General features: G+C 39.1%; 2 protein-coding genes across 6 annotated transcripts in view; one reads left to right on the top strand and one right to left on the bottom strand.

Moving 5' to 3' along the window:
- LOC124141793 (band 7 protein AGAP004871-like) overlaps positions 1–17,081 on the bottom strand; it is a 97,441-nt gene that overhangs the window by 77,602 nt on the left and 2,758 nt on the right. For 2 of the 5 annotated variants that reach the window (XM_046509901.2, XM_046509902.2), the window contains exon 1: positions 14,745–15,079. The exons of 2 other annotated variants lie outside the window; for them this stretch is intronic. In XM_046509901.2, coding sequence (XP_046365857.1) covers positions 14,745–14,793 — 49 coding nt within the window. In that variant the 5' untranslated portion in view covers positions 14,794–15,079. Of the gene's footprint in view, positions 1–14,744; positions 15,081–17,081 lie in introns of those variants that run through there. One more of the 5 variants, XM_046509895.2, reaches the window with a different exon arrangement.
- LOC124141794 (band 7 protein AGAP004871-like) overlaps positions 15,246–17,081 on the top strand; it is a 131,746-nt gene continuing 129,910 nt past the window's right edge. The window contains exon 1 of the mRNA XM_048388951.1: positions 15,246–15,700. Coding sequence (XP_048244908.1) covers positions 15,514–15,700 — 187 coding nt within the window. The 5' untranslated portion in view covers positions 15,246–15,513. The remainder of the gene's footprint in view (positions 15,701–17,081) is intronic.

Here is a 17,081-nt window from a genome sequence, read left to right as displayed (position 1 = left end):
ATGACGTCACACTATTGTTGTTTTAGTTGATTCTGATCCAGGAATTCACTTGCCTTTCTAACTTGAATTTTAAAGAGTAAATCTGCGGGAACCATAGGTCATTATGCAGAATTATAGATAAATCATACATCAACCATAACATGGTTTAAGTCGAGGAAATCACTCGAATCTGTTGATTTCGAAAGTGGAATCAACTCATCCCCTTCAGGGCATAAACAGATTCTCATGGTTTTCCCATTACCTTTTGGCACAGAAGGTTGAGTGTTCAACACAGTGTTATAAATATGGAGCCAGACTGTTGGTCAAAGACCCGTGAAGATCCGGGGTAGAATAGGTCTTCAGCAACCCATTCTTGCCGTAAAAGGTGACTATGTTTGTCGTAAAAGGCGACTAACGGGATCGGGTGGTCAGGCTCGCTGACTTGGTTGATGCATGTCATCGATCCAATTGCGTGGATCGATGCTCATGATGTCAATCACTGGATTGTCTGGTTGAGACTTGATTATTTATAGACCGCCGTCATATAGCTGGAATATTGCTGAGTGCAGCGTTAAACAACAAACAAACAAACTGTTGGTCAAAGTCTACAGGATTTGCTATGTCTTCTAAGAATTAAACATTCCCCCTTAGTTATGGATCAGTGATTTTATCAGGACATTCATGCAGTGTTTGAAATTTTAAGAATTGCCAGGCTGCCATCAGGACACACAGACTTTAGAAGCTGGAGGCAATGACTAAACTAATCAGGCCCTCATTTGAAAAACTGCAGCTTATTGTGACAATAAATTGACACATAAATTTACTACAGGCCCTAAGGAACATACAAACACGAAAACTACGGCCCGACACTAGATCTACCTGACACAGGCCTATAGGTTTACTTGGAACACTGCATTCACATGATATAGCCTTTTGCAAAGGACATTCTTCTGTATCCTCACCAAACTTGAAAAAAAACCTTTTACTGTTGGGTGTACAAATTGTTAAAATGTCTCCAGGTTAGAAGCACAGTAAGAAGTTAAGAGTATCCTGGGGTCCCTGAGTTCATCCGCTACAGTATTTAAATCTACTTACCCCTAAATAATCAATTTTCAATTTTGAACACTGTGAACCACCTAGACATGCTAGACATGTCAGTTTTCTAGTAGCATGTCATACTGTTGTATAACAGTCATCACGTCCTGTGTGGTAATGAACATATCACCAGGTCTCCGTATCAAATAGCCTGAGTTGTGAAATTAAGCCCACATCCGAGTGAGCACTGCAGATTATTTGCATATTTATGATGACCGAAAAAGATAACGTAGGCTACAATGAGATGCAATGCTTCAAAACAAGATTCCAGTCAAGGATTATGGATAACAACTTCACAGACAAGCTTATTATAGTATACTGACTTGTCACAGCGAAACAATATGATCATTTGACTCAAGTTTCAGTGGAAGTACCTCTATAATGGGGGCGGTCGGGTAGCCTAGTGGTTAAAGCGTTCGCTCGTCACGCTGAAGACCCGGGTTCGATTCCCGACTTGGGTACAATGTGTGAAGCCCATTGCTGGTGTCTACACACGTCATGATAGACTTGTCATTCTACACTCGTCATGATAGACTTGTCATCATTCTACACTCGTCATCATAGATTTGTCATCATTCTACACTCGTCATCATAGATTTGTCATCATTCTACACTCGTCATCAAAGATTTGTCATCATTCTACACTTGTCATCAAAGATTTGTCATCATTCTACACTCGTCATCAAAGATTTGTCATCATTCTACACTCGTCATCATAGATTTGTCATCATTCTACACTCGTCATCATAGATTTGTCATCATTCTACACTCGTCATCATAGATTTGTCATCATTCTACACTCGTCATCAAAGATTTGTCATCATTCTACACTTGTCATCAAAGATTTGTCATCATTCTACACTCGTCATCAAAGATTTGTCATCATTCTACACTTGTCATCAAAGATTTGTCATCATTCTACACTTGTCATCAAAGATTTGTCATCATTCTACACTCGTCATCAAAGATTTGTCATCATTCTACACTCCTCATCATAGATTTGTCATCATTCTACACTCGTCATCATAGATTTGTCATCATTCTACACTCCTCATCATAGATTTGTCATTCCACACTCGTCATCATAGATTTGTCATTCCACACTCGTCATCATAGATTTGTCATCATTCTACACTCGTCATCATAGATTTGTCATTCCACACTCGTCATCATAGATTTGTCATTCCACACTCGTCATCATAGATTTGTCATCATTCTACACACGTCATCATATACTTGTCATTTTACACTCGTCATGATAGACTTGTCATCATTCTACACTCGTCATCATAGATTTGTCATCATTCTACACTCGTCATCATAAATTTGTCATTCCACATTCGTCATCATAGATTTGTCATCATTCTCCACTCGTCATCATAGATTTGTCATTTTACACTCAACATCATACGACAGTTCCACAATGTTTCAATTTTACAACCAGAGCATGCCTGGTTCACAGACTAACATTTAGACTGTGAAAATATAGAATATTTGCTACAAACAAACAATTCCATTTATATTGAAAAGGAGCCCCAGATGGGAACCTGCTGAAAATCTAGACTTGTTCATTTATAGCTTTAGCATTACAGTAAGGGCTGAGCGGAAGGGGGAAAAAATTGTTCAGAGTCTGCGAGTCAGACTAGCATGGCACACAGAAACTGGTTTAAACTTCAAGTGTGTGACTGCAGGACATGGCAGCCATGTGTGGGAGGTGAATCCCCCACCGGCCACCCTCCGATACTGGAGCCTGTTATTGACATGACTCACAAGATATATCCCTGTCATCAATTGTCATATTTGACAAGACAATAATGACTCCATGTATGCTAGTTGATACATTTGCATTGACTGTAACACTCAAAAACACACTGATTAATGACAAGAGCTTTCCACATCAGTGTAGAATTTCATGCCATTAACATGCCGGAGGGGAACTGGCCAGAGCATAACTATACAAACTTGGCACAGAACAGCACAGGCAAGGCGCAAGGGTGGATGGTTACAAGACACAATATATGTCTGTCATGTGACCTATGGTATCGTGTATGCTTTTTCTGATATAGAAACATGTTAGCCACTAACTAGTTTGTTTAACACTCTCAGCATTATTCCAGTTACATGTCTAAATAATATTTGAACATACTGAAAGTGTATCATTGTTACAGGCTGTAGGCACAACTAGATAAAGTTCCAGGATGAACTTGTCCTGAATAATATGTACTCATTACTTTCAGATCAATATCTCATGATGAAGAAGTCTAATTTTGTTTGTTGTTTAACGCCGCACTCAGCAATATTCCAGCTATATGACGACGGTCTGTAAATAATCGAGTCTGGACCAAACAATCCAGTGATTGACATCATCAGCATCAATCCACACAATTGGGATACGATGACATGCATCAACCAAGTCAGCGAGCCTGACCACCCGATCCCGTTAGTCGCCTTTTACGTCAAGCATAGTCGCCTTTCATGGCAAGCATGGGTTGCTGAATACCTATTCTACCCCGGATCTTCAAGTCTAGGATTATCAGTGATGTTTATAAAAATCAGTGATGGCAGAAAACCTTATTAGATGAAGGAAGGATTGAATACCATTTGATTTGTCAATAGCTTGAGTACACCCCTGACTGGGTTTGATGGTACATGGAACATTGAAATATATGTGGCTTAGTCGCTTTATCTGAGAGTGAGTTGGATTTATCGCTGCTTATAAAAGTATTACAGTTATATCATGGCGTGTCAGCAAAATGTTGGATGAAAGCCCGAAGTGATGCAGGTCTCAGACATTTACCACCTTGGTGAAACCCATGAGCAAGGGTATTGTGCTGACGAACCAATCAATCAACAGGGGGCGAGCCCACGTTTATGGCGTGACCAAGGGACACAACTCCGCACAACAAATTGAAGCACCTTCGACAACTGGACCGACGATTAGAAGTAACTGTTGTTCCAAAAATCTTATTTGCATAGTTAATATAGTCTATTTGTGATACAAACTATTATCAAACAATAGATAGTGTATACTTGGAATATGAGGTGATAAATATGCAAATGAGGTCATCTGGAAGGAACTACTTTTAAGTACAACTTTCCATACAGCACGTAATGCCTACTTGATAAATAAACTCACATAATACAATTTGTATTACCAATATAAGATATGAGGATACAGCAACACACTCGGTTAATAATCTCTATATAGTGTAGGCCTATTTCTTATATGTAGCAACTTGCATAATATCAGTTAGTTATCGTCCTGTTGTATGTACGTAAAATAGCGTTCATCTGTGGGAAACAATCAGGTCATATGTCAAACAAAAATATGCCTTGTCCCAGCTAAAAGCGACAGATTATTTATGCATGGCAGCCATGCCAGTACTTGAAGCATGACGCCGGGCATGATTTGCCATATCTCTGAGTTGCATGTTAATTATTCACATATAATTATCTCCCTTATAAATACATACAACTAACCACGAGGCCACGTTGCAGTGTTGTCTACATCTCATACAGCACACATTCACAAACTTCCTCATACTCTCAAGCTTTTAGTCTAAGCCTGGCTTCATCAGGCATACTCTTTTGGTTTAGCACTACATCTCTCGAGTAATGTAACGCAGTGCTAAACGAGTAATGTAATGTAGTGCTAAACGAGTAATGTAATGTAGTGCTAAACAGGTAATGTAATGTAGTGCTAAACGAGTAATGTAATGTAGTGCTAAATGAGTAATGTAATGTAGTGTTAAATGAGTAATGTAATGTAGTGCTAAACGAGTAATGTAATGTAGTGCTAAATGAGTAATGTAATGTAGTGCTAAACGAATAATGCAATGTAGTGCTAAATAAGTAATGTAATGTAGTGCTAAACGAGTAATGTAATGTAGTGCTAAACGAATAATGTAATGTAGTGCTAAACGGGTAATGTAATGTAGTGCTAAACAAGTAATGTAATGTAGTGCTAAACAAGTAATGTAATGTAGTGCTAAACGGGTTATGTAAAGGTGTGCTAAACGGGTTATGCAATGTAGTGCTAAATGAGTAATATAACATCGTGCAAAACAAGTTATTTAATGTAGTAACAAGTCTGGACCAGACAATCTAGAGATTGAGATCAGCAGCATTGATCCACGCAATTGGGATACGATGACATTCATCAAGCAAATCAGTGAGCCTGACCACTCGATCCCTTTAGTCGCCTCTTACGACAAGCATAGTCGCCTTTTACAGCAAGCATGGGTTGCTGAAGACCTATTCTACCCCGGATCTTCATGGGTCTGATACAAAGATCAAATTCTACTTACTACTTGATGTAATGTAGTGCTAAACGAGTAATGTAATGTTGTGCTAAACCATAAGAGTATGTCTAACTCAGATGAAGGCCGGGTCCAGGCCGAAAGCTTGAGATTATGTATACATTCTGGTGTTGATTAAATCTTTTAAGACGGTTCAGAGGTGGAACATTCAGGAAAGTCAACACCAATTACTCATGAAAGTGTGTGAGTGGATGATTGTTTTAAATGCAGCTATCAGCAGTTTTGGCAGCCACATCACATAGTAGAGTCAAACTAATGGTTGATATTATGAGCAATGTCTCACAGTTTCATGGTAAGATGACATGCAATCAACCATTTTTAACTGAGTTGACCATCTGTTCCAATTTAGTAGCCTCTTGTAAAATGCAGGTGCAGTTTACGGTCACACAATCATGATATACTACTATCCTCTGCCAGCTTACTATTCAGGGATGGAAATCAGCACTAGCCCTGATCAGTTTGGTTAATCTTAAAGGTATCCTAAGCCTAGTAGAACTTCAAACATTTTGGGGCTGGGGGTATCGCTATATCTTATCCGTATTCCATCCCTGCTACAGCATAAAGATAATAAATGAAGTGGCCTGTCACCAATAGCCATGGGTACTGTGCATCATAAACATGGCTGGCAGTAAATCTTTGTCCAAGTCCACGTTTCCACTTGACAATAAATTGATCAAATGACTAGTTTCATTTCCACATTTTTAACAAACAAGAGCCATAACTACTGGTATGTTATATACAATCATTATATTAAATGTCCCATTTGTGTTTCTTGTAATTAAGACCCCTGAAAAGAATCATTGTGTTCAGTCGAGATATTATTTAAGACATAATTTTCATATTGTGTTGGGAGTTTGAACACTTTGAACCGTTAGTGTAATCATATAAATGCTGGTTCTTGATTATCTTAAAGTTACAGACAAATTACTGGCTCCAGGATCTAGGATTTTGTTTGTTTGTTGTTTAACGCCGCACTTAGCAATATTCCAGCTATATGACGGAGGTCTGTAAATAATCGAGTCTGGACCTGACAATCCAGTGATTGACATGAGCATCGATCCATGCAATTGGGACACAATGACATGCTTCAACCAAGTCAGCGAGCCTGACCACCCGATCCCGTAGGTCGCCTCTTACGACAAGCATAGTCGCCTTTTACAGCAAGCTTTGGTTACTGAAGACCTATTCTATCGTGTATCTTCAAGCGTCCAGTCCCGAATTGAGTGGGCCGATGGCGCAGTTGGTAAGGCTTCAGAAGAAGGGGAGGGGCATTCCCTCTGCATCTGCCACTGTGGCTTGTTACCATGGTTACTATCACTGAGCAGCAGATACATCTTTCCATGCTGCTTGTAAATTTAATGGATTTCTTTCTATACTTGTTACTCTGTATGACATTTAAGATAGGTACCTTACAATCCACAGTCCTGTTCACAATTGATTTAAAAAATAACCACTGCAACATACCAAACTTTTACACATATATTCAAAAATGTTTATCATGGCAAAATGTAAATATGATTGCTCATAAAATGTCTAGTGAAGCTGATGATCTGCAGCAGAGCTTGCAGCAGGGCAGATGTTTGTGGCATTGAATTTAGCTACCTCTGACATGGAACACAGCTGTGCAATGGCTGTCATCACATTTGCATCTAAAATGTGGAGAACTAGTTACATTAGCTAGATATGAAGCCAACCACTCTACTAATGTGTTTATTCAGTTATCATTCTGTTGTGATTGTGTGTGATAAGAAGAATTCTTTGAAACATCCCCACATCATACTGGTCAATATATTTCAATTTACAAAGAACAAAGGTAATGCATTTGCTTAATTGTGATGTTACACCAGTCAGCAGTAGCAGTGTTCCCTCTGGCTTTTGAAACTGCTAGTCCTGTTGGACTGGCAACTCTACAAATTATTAGTCCGTGCATGTATGTGTGTGTGTGTTTGTGTGGCTGCTTGTACTAGTCCGGACTGATGCCAATTTATAGTGCTAGCTCACTGAGATACCATGCCGCAGTTGAACATGAATACCCCACTCAGACACAGTATACTGACTCCGAGCCGACCAGTCCTTGTTTTAGCCCGCAGTTGAACATGAATACCCCACTGAGACACAGTATACTGACTCTGAGCAGACCAGTCCTTGTTTTAGCCCCTTAATGCCGAGCGCCAGACAGGGTAACAACAAGTACCATCGAAGCCCGGACCTTCCGCTCTCCGGGCGGACGCTCTACCACTAGACCACGGAGGCGGTCCCTGATGAAGGAGTAAGCATATACCCTGAGACGTTGTGTTCCTCATAATAAACAAGTTGACATCCATAAATTCTCTTCCAAACAAGAAAATACTTTATTTGCTGGCACACTGGGACTAGTAGTCACATGAATTACTAGTCCAGGCCTAATTTTATAGGTAAAAAACTGGTAATTAGCAGTAAACTGGAACAGTGAATAGTCCAGTTGCATCACAGCAACCTGTAAATAATTCAGTCTGTTGTTAATATGATGAAGTCTGTTGTTAATATGATGAGCACCAATGTCCCCTGTTGTCTGGGAACGATGACATGCAATCAATCAAGTAACAGAATGTGACAACCTGATCCAATTTAGTCTTCTCTTAGGGCAAGAAATTTAGTGCTGGGGACCTATTCTAATGCATGTCCTCAAGGGGGACACCTTGGCGGTCAACAATTAAAGTATCATAAACTTTGGCCATTCAGAACATCCAATCCCCAGTTATCCCTGACATATTGACAAGAATTAAGAACCAAGGTCTCATTCCACTAAGCGACTGTAGCACTAAGATGATTGTAACTCCCATACGTTAACATAGATTTACTGCAATCATAGCGGTAAGATTGTTTTGTGGTATGGGACCCAGGGGCTTATTATGATTGCCCCTAGTAGTCCAGCTGCTAGTTCCACAAAGTGATCGTAGTGCTACAACTGTCGTAAGTCTACATTAAAGTAATAGCATTGAAGTTACGATCACCTTAGCGCTACGATTGCTTTGTGGAATTCGAACAGGGCCCAGGAGTTGAAATGAGTTCTAACATGCAAGGCGATCAAGTATACCAACAAGTCCTGGTCTTATGCCCTTAATGCCAAGCGCCAGGCAGGGCCACAACAAGTATCCTTTTTTAAAATTCTTTCGGAATGATGCAGCCAGGGGTCAAAACACAGATGTTCTACTATCTGGGCAGAACCTCTATCCAGAACCTTGCCTTGCATTGTAACTTGAACTGCTTATATAGAGAATTTACATGATGTATACAGAAATGGAAAATAAAAAATCTTGAAAATGAAAAAAAAAAGGGAGGAAAGTGCGATACAGGAGAGGTAACAGCATGGATATCAATAGGGTTGGCATATTGGCACATAAACCATATTGTGATATAGAGAGCTGTACCGCGGTGCATATTACAATATGTATCTGGGTCCAAATTATATAATGTAGTTCCAATGGTACTTCTATATTCAATAATCCAGACTTCAGAAGGTGAGATGGGTAGTATTGATAAACAAGACTACCTATTTTGTCATCAATATGGTATGCTAATGTAAACAGCGTGAAGGGTGTGCTGTTTACGTGGTTCAAATAGGAACTCAGTCCATCCAAATAACTCAGGATAATAGATATAATTTATATAACTACACGATGTATAAACTAATTCTTGTGTGATTGTATTGGAAAATATCAATATGCAAGGATGGTATGTGATACGTGTATTGCTGATGGCCATATTGCAACATACTGGAATACCAGTTATATTGCACACCCCTAGATATCAAATGGTTATTTATTTAAGTATGGAACTGGGCAACATTTCATCTTCTTTTCACATAACAAATTCTTCTTGTCCAAAGTCTAAATTCATCTTCATTAATATTTTTTACAAACTTAAAAATGATTATCTATGACACCATTTAACAAATAAGCTGAGGGCATTTTTTAGGAACAATGAGGGGCCATTAAAAATATATATAATCAGTTTGTTATGACTTTACAAAACCAACACAGGAGCCATGACTGGCCTCACAACAAGTCAATTAGAGCAGAAAATATCTGAAAATATCGAGCAGACAAACTGCAAATAAGCATGAACATGCCACGGTAAAATAATCACGAGATTTTAATCTGCCAGACTTTGATTTTTTTCATTTTTCACCATGATGGCCAATTGATGTCACGTGCCTCATCCTGTGATGGTGATTCAATAATACACACAAAAAATAAAAATATTGTCACTCAACATGTTTAAAAAAAAACATCGATTCATTTTCGCTGATTTTAGTAAAACTGTTCCAGATGCTGTTTCATTAACTATTCAGAGATGAAACGCGTACTGAGAACATCAGCCTTTAGTGCAGGTGTTTCTCAAGTCTTCATTCACTTCAGGGGCGGTCGGGTAGTCTAGTGGTTAAAGTGTTCCGTTGTCATGATGAAGACCCGTGTTTGATTCCTAAAATGGGTACAACGTGTGAAGCCCATTTCTGGTGTTCCCTGCCATGATATTGCTGGAATATTGCTAAAAGCAAGGTAAAACCAAACTCACTCACTTACTCACTCATTCACTACAGTAATTAATCACTCAATGTACACAAAACGAAACCTAAGGGAATGCCTAAGGGATGCAACTCTGCGCAGCGAATTACCAGTCGATGACTAGTCCACTCGTAACCCCCTTATGCCTAAGGGATGCAATTCTGCGTAGATAATTACTAGTGGATGACTAGCCCACTCGTAACCCCCTCTTGCCTAAGGGATGCAACTGTGCGCAGCGAATTACTAGTTGATGACTAGCCAACTTGTACCCCCTCTTGCCTAAGGGATGCAACTCTGCGCAGCGAATTACTAGTTGATGACTAGTCCACTCGTACCCCCTCATGCGTTGGTTGCTCAGGACCTTTATCTCATAATGACCAAGACACATTCTGCAGACACCTTTGCCCAAGCCTGATTAGATAAAACAGATATAACATGTCACCTGGTCTTACTTGAAGTAACTAGGGCCGAAAGTAAATTTTAATGCAAAGCAAGATATTTCTTCCAATAATCATAGCGAATGAGTTGGGGTGGACACAGCGTGGAATATCATTCCAGTTTAATCACAGCCTGTCAACTTAGGAGGAACGCCCAAAATATTGTACAGCCTGTGCCAGACACATTTCAGTTCAACACCCTGAACTTGCCCCAGATCTTAGTGTTGGAATGGACAATTATTAGCAAAATTTTACTAGTTTGGGGCTTCAGACTAGAGGCCAAAGTCACAGACTGAATCTAGATTACAGATGCATTCAACTTTGGTACACCTTGAGACTTCAAGCATTGGTATGGTGCTGATACACCATGGGCCATACTAAGGGGTAAACCTGTCTGGATCCTGAAAGAGCAAAGGTATGCAACTCTACACTTACTCAGTGCCTCTGGGCAAACAGTGCACCCAGCCCACTTCTTAATTATTTATAGCCCATCATATATACGATCATAGAGATATCATCAGGTAATAGACGAAAGGGTAAGTTAATCATGGGAGAGCTCCACTTAACACATCAACATGAACAACTCATGAAAACCTGCTTTTCCTAGTAACTGTTTTTGTTTTGGAACTTATAGAGTATCCTATAATAATCAGGTGTATATCTCATTCAAGAACAAAAATACAAAGTCATCCATATCTCCTACTTACCTTGTTTACAATGGAAAACACATACCATATTCGATGTAATAAGCGCCCAGGGCGCTCTCAAAATTAGAAATAGGGGGTTCTTATTAGAATATTATTTTGGTGAAAGATAAATTTTGTGGTTTATGCTGACAGCCTGAAATGTTTATGTATGAGAGATATATTTTTCAAGAATTTAATTGCCCATAATTGAAGGTGCATATAACACACGAGTGCATATTATACGTGAATAAATAAGTCTTGTGTACATTGATCAATCTGAAGGGGTGCTAATTGGGATTGTTCACTAGCCAATATATAGCAAATATCGCCGTGGGCACTTATTAGAGCGGGGCGCTTATTACGTCGAATACGGTATTTTTAACTTATGTGATTATAGACACCAATCCTAAATTGCCTAAATTTGAGTAAATTTATTGAGAAATATTCAAAGGTTTAACCAATTTGACACAGGAAACAAACCCTACACTCACATGAAATTGCTGTCTTGGAATCACAGAAAATAAGGAAAAGACACTTTTGTATACAAAGTCACCCAAAGAAATACTGAAAGGTTTATGGGTTATTCTGTGGAAATAAGTGAGTATGGTTTTATGCCGCCTTTTGCAACATCATGGCATTGGACGTTACAATGGACTCCACACATTGAACCCACTGGGCTTTGGAAACGAACTATATGTCATCTTAATAGAAGTCTCTTGTTTCCTTGGAAACACAACACATATTAAAAATTCCTAACTTGCATTCAATATGCACCAGTTCAGTATGTAAATAATGTGTTCACAATGTTTCACAAAGAAGTATTGATCGTTTGGGAAAGGGAAAATAAATATTAATATATACAAATGAAACAAGGGCCTTGACACTATACAATAGCAATTCTCAATGGTGGTTTTCAAACTTGATAACACTGTCATCACTTAACGTTAGCATGTATTCAATATGTCATCTGTAGTAGCTTCTGAGGGAAATGCTTCTGTAAAATACCAATTCTTGAAGGTGGTGTTCAAACTTGAAACATTTTCATGATTGAATGATTGATTGAATGATTGAATGATTGATTGAGTATGGTTTTACGCCGTTTTTAGCAATATTCCAGCAATATCACAGCTGGAACACCAGAAATGGGCTTCACACATTGTACTGATATGGGGAATTGAACCCGGGCCTTCGGTGTGACGGGCAACCGCTATAACCACTAGACTACCCCACCATCCCTTTCATCACTTGATGCATCCAAAATGTGTGTTTTTTAAGGAAACATGTCCCTATTGGCAGTAATGTGCACCATATGTATATACAAATTATCAAGCTCCTCACATCGGTAGCCCCTAGGGTTTGAGCTCTCCATATTATCAATGCCACAACCATGCTTGGGGTTGAGCTCGCAACCAGCTGACCCTTATGTTTGCAACCAAATGATGACTGCGGTGACGCCGAATACTCTTACCCCAGCTAAATTATTTTCTTTGTTTGTTAATTTGAATTTCTATTTCATTTCAACTATCCTGTAATTGGTATAGATCTAGTAAGGATATAAGAGGAAAGTTGGGTGATTTTCCATTAGTCTGCAATCTCGAATCAATCTGATTAAACAAACAAAAAGGTAAATTCATTTTCGAAATCTGGTCTCTTGTAAACATTTTTAAAAATTCAATATGAAGGCATTCCCAAAGACATACACAAAAATGAAAAATTTGAAATTCTTGTAATGGCCGCTTCCACACTGACAGCAGCGATGTTACCAAGAGGGTAACGAAGGTGTCACACTTGGAAGGAGCTTCACAAAATATCAAACAAGGGACACAACTTAAAATATCAATTCTCGATGGTAGGTTTTAAACCTAATAACCCAATCAACACTTGACAACTTGACAACCTAGTCATCACATAATGATGGATTAGAAATGGGGTGCTTTCCAAGAAAACTTGTCCCTATTGGCAGTAATGTGCATCAAAAAATACAAAAGATCAAAAAGGGGACACAACCCTGTAAAATATGAATTCTCTATAGAAGTTTTCAAACTTGATAACATTGTCTTCACTTAATGATGTGTTTGAAATGTCATCTATAGAGGTTTCTGAGAAAACTTGTCCTTGATGGCAATGTTTTCATCTAGATCCATGTCATACCTTAATCATCTTTGCATCATCCTGGTATCAATCACACTTTTGAAAAACATTATTGATGTCAGGCTGATGGAGCCCAATTCTACATCACCCATCCCACATAGTGGCGGGTGCATATGGTGCTATTTGCTAATATATTGACTAGTGAACAATCCCAATTAGCATCCCTTCCGATTGATCAATGTACACAAGATTTATTTATTCGCGTATAATACGCACTTGTGTGATATATGCACCCTTTATTATGGGCAATTGAATTCTGGCAAACTATATCTGTTGTACATAAACATTTCAGGCTGTCAGCATAAACCACAAAATTTATCTTTCAACTCTGTTTTTTTCACCAAAATAATATTCTAATAAGAGCCCCCTATGTCTAATTTTGAGAGCGCCCTGGGCGCTTATTACGTCGAATACGGTAGCTGGAATATTGATGAGTGCTAAGTTAAGCCACAGATGCATATCACAAAATAGTTATGTGTGTACTCTTACATTACAATCATAATTTGAGAAGAATAACTTAATAAGGAACAAGAATTCACACAGACTAAGTTTCAACTTACAGAAACTTACTTGACTCATCACGTTACCTAACAAAAAGATTTAATTGGCAGGGATTTTCCTGCCATTCCCCTGATTATTTACACACCTATCATAAAACACCCTGGAATTTTCCACTTGTGAGGGAGAAACCACCCAAACAAAACTTTGGGCAAGTGCTAATATTCGGATTATTAGGGTTACCGTCCAGCAGTAAGGTCTGTGAAGGGACAGGTACAAGTAGTTTTCTGGCCAACTAGAATCGTATTGTACAAACAATGATTCCACAGTGTCACTTGTTAAAGAAGGATGACTGTACATACATAATTAAACTTGTTTAGACCTATGCCATATTTATTCATGCTTCACTGACTTTAATCATTAACTGTACTAATTGATCAACAAAATATAAGAGCTCCCTTCAACCTGAACAATGAGAACACACGACCTGAAAAAGAAACTGGTTTCAGTGATTGAAAAGGCGTGTTTCATCATCATTAACTGCATCTGCCCTGTTGAGATACTTCAAACACAACCTATGCGGGTTATTGACACAATATGCAAGTCATGTTTACTTTCCCGTCTTCATTTCTGGCTACATAGTTCTATGGTGATGATAAATGCCATAACCACACGGGTACTGATGACACGGCTGAAATATGGCGACACCCGTGTCACCCAGTTCTGGTGTTACTGTTAATACTAGTTGCTTGTACTGTGTGTCATTTCAAGCCTTTCAGGATTCACTCCTCTACAACAACATTGACAACATGCACTACATCTCAAGATGTTTTTGCTTTGTTAATTATCATCAGCCAGGGGTGAATACCCTAAATAACACTAACACTTCGTTTCTGTTCACCTGGTGCGTTCGCTTGTCACGCCCAACTTGTGCTATGTTGATCTGCTGGCTACAGGTTGAAAACGCATCCATTGCTAACCCAGCTATCAAACTATGCTACAGATTTGAGACTGTTTCGTCAGTAGACTTACCTTCTGGGCCGACGCGTTGAAAGCCTCCATCTCCTTTATTTGAAGCCATTATTTTCTTCTTGGTTGTACAGACTGTAGAGATACTATGTCCGCTCTCAAACGAGTCGCTTACAATTTATGGAACAGTCGACTGTGTCACGAGTGTGTGAGCCCTCGAGTTGTTGCTCAATAGTCTGGGAGAGACCCGTGTCGATTTCGATAACTTAGCGACTCACTGACATAAGATTACTGACATGCGGTCCAGCTTACAAACGCAGGGCCAGGAATAGCAATAGCAGTCAAAACATGGACGCAAATTGGAGATAATTGTGTTTGATCAACAAGACAAACGCACCAAAAACTGTTGATACGACCCCCGTTTTGACGTCACGAAGCGATAACAAGCACGTGACCCTGAGATATAGTTAGCATGGGATATTTCCACATGACGTCACATGACCTCATATTGGCCGAGAAGGAAGTGTAAATAAACAACTACAAATATTTGATATACTGTTTTGATTATCTGAGTGCAATGACAGATATATGGCGATGTTTCGCAATCACAATGTTTAGTTTAACAAGGCACAATATGCAAAGTAAATACGACGCTGACAACGACTGTGCACAGCGATTCACTCAGGTTATTTGCAGAAGCAGCCCGGTGATTCCTGATTATTGGGTTGACATTAATGGTCGAATCCATTCTAGATAGGAGTGTATGGCTGCAGACCATCTTGGCTTTGTATCGACCGGTATGTGTACATCACACATTTAGTAAACTTCATTCATGTCGAACCGCGTTAGTCCTGAACTCGAGGACATTAGCGACGTGAGCGACACAACATCCCCGCCGAACAAGAATACCGTCATCGAGAGTGATACAGCTAAACTTATGTCATCGTCGGCACAGGTCCATGCTATTGAAATGAGTTCCAGACCAAAGACTGCAAAGAGCGATGACTTTGTTATTGGAGGTAAGAGACTGTATAATCATTTACGAGCTGCCTTAACTACAGTTGTAAGCATGGTCGCTACCTTGGAAGCAGAGCTGGGTGCGAGTGACAGGGGAACTGGGGATGGCTGCGGAATTATCTGACCTTAGGGGGGGCTATGTGCTCATATTAGATCCGATAATTTATCGCGATAGTGGACAGATGTCAGAAAGGGGGTTGAATAGGGGCTTGTTTCGGTTAATCTCTTGTGAATCCCATATGACAGTTTACCTATATTAATGAATCATTTTGAGGATCAATTATTTTGTATTCTTTTTACAGATCATGAACGCACCTGTTTCACGATATTATTACGTATTCCTATACAATTGTCAAGCAACTTATTTCATCATTGCAGCATACACATATTATGAAGACTCTCAAGCTACTCATTTCTCGTGTACTTTCACTGCTTTATTGGCGGGTCATTTAACCAGGTATAATCATTGATTTAAGTATTGCATGTTAATTATATGAACTCCTAAGCCCAAATATGGAATACAGTTAACAATTTACTCAGACACCAATAGGCGACACTGTCACACCACATTCGTAATGAACTTTACTTAATACCCTAATTCAACTCCATATGACTTACACCGGGTGACTGAACGGGTGGATTTAGTTCAAACTTTGCCAGTTGTGCCTTGTTCCACAATACCAACTAATTACTTCGCATTTTCCTGAATGCATCATGTGCCAAGGAATCGTCTATCTTCTAGACTGTGTCTTTTTCACAAATGTAAGGGTGTGGCGTGGGGGGAGAGTAGGGGAGACATGGGATTTATTTGAAAGCAATAAGCGGCCATCAAAAAACCTGTTTGGTATAACTTTGTTGAAAATGAATAAATTACCAGACCAGGCGCTATGCATGGTTCCTTCGTGTATTGACAAAGAGAGGGGTTGAAAAACGAGAATTACACGCGATCAAAATGATTAGTCTCAACGGAGAGCTTCATATAGCAGCCTTTCGGTTTTATGCATTGAATACTACAAATATTTCACTTTCAGTGTTTTGGTCAATTCCTCTGTTACCTACGCTTGGAATATCCATGTTCAAACAAAAGAAAGCTTGCTTACAATAAATAATTGGTTGGTTGGTATTGATGGATCGTAAATAGTAAAGTTAACTGAAGATAAAGTCAATACACTAAATGACAAGAATAATGGATTGTCAACTACGATTGTTTACAATAATGTTCCCTAGAGTCTTTGAAAGGCTAAGTGTTCTATGTATTGACATTTCAACAGCGTTCGAACCCTTGAAAAATACGGTACCAAATATAATTGGATAATTGAACACTTGTTTATATAAATATAACAGCGTAAATTGACCTCGCAATTAGCCATTCTAGACTCAAAT

Source organism: Haliotis rufescens, unplaced genomic scaffold (assembly GCF_023055435.1).
Source record: "Haliotis rufescens isolate VD_foot unplaced genomic scaffold, xgHalRufe1.0.p SCAF_8, whole genome shotgun sequence".
In the NCBI taxonomy this organism is placed as follows: Eukaryota; Metazoa; Mollusca; class Gastropoda; order Lepetellida; family Haliotidae; genus Haliotis; species Haliotis rufescens.
Note: the sequence above shows the minus strand (reverse complement) of the source record. Positions and strands in the feature narration are given on the sequence as shown.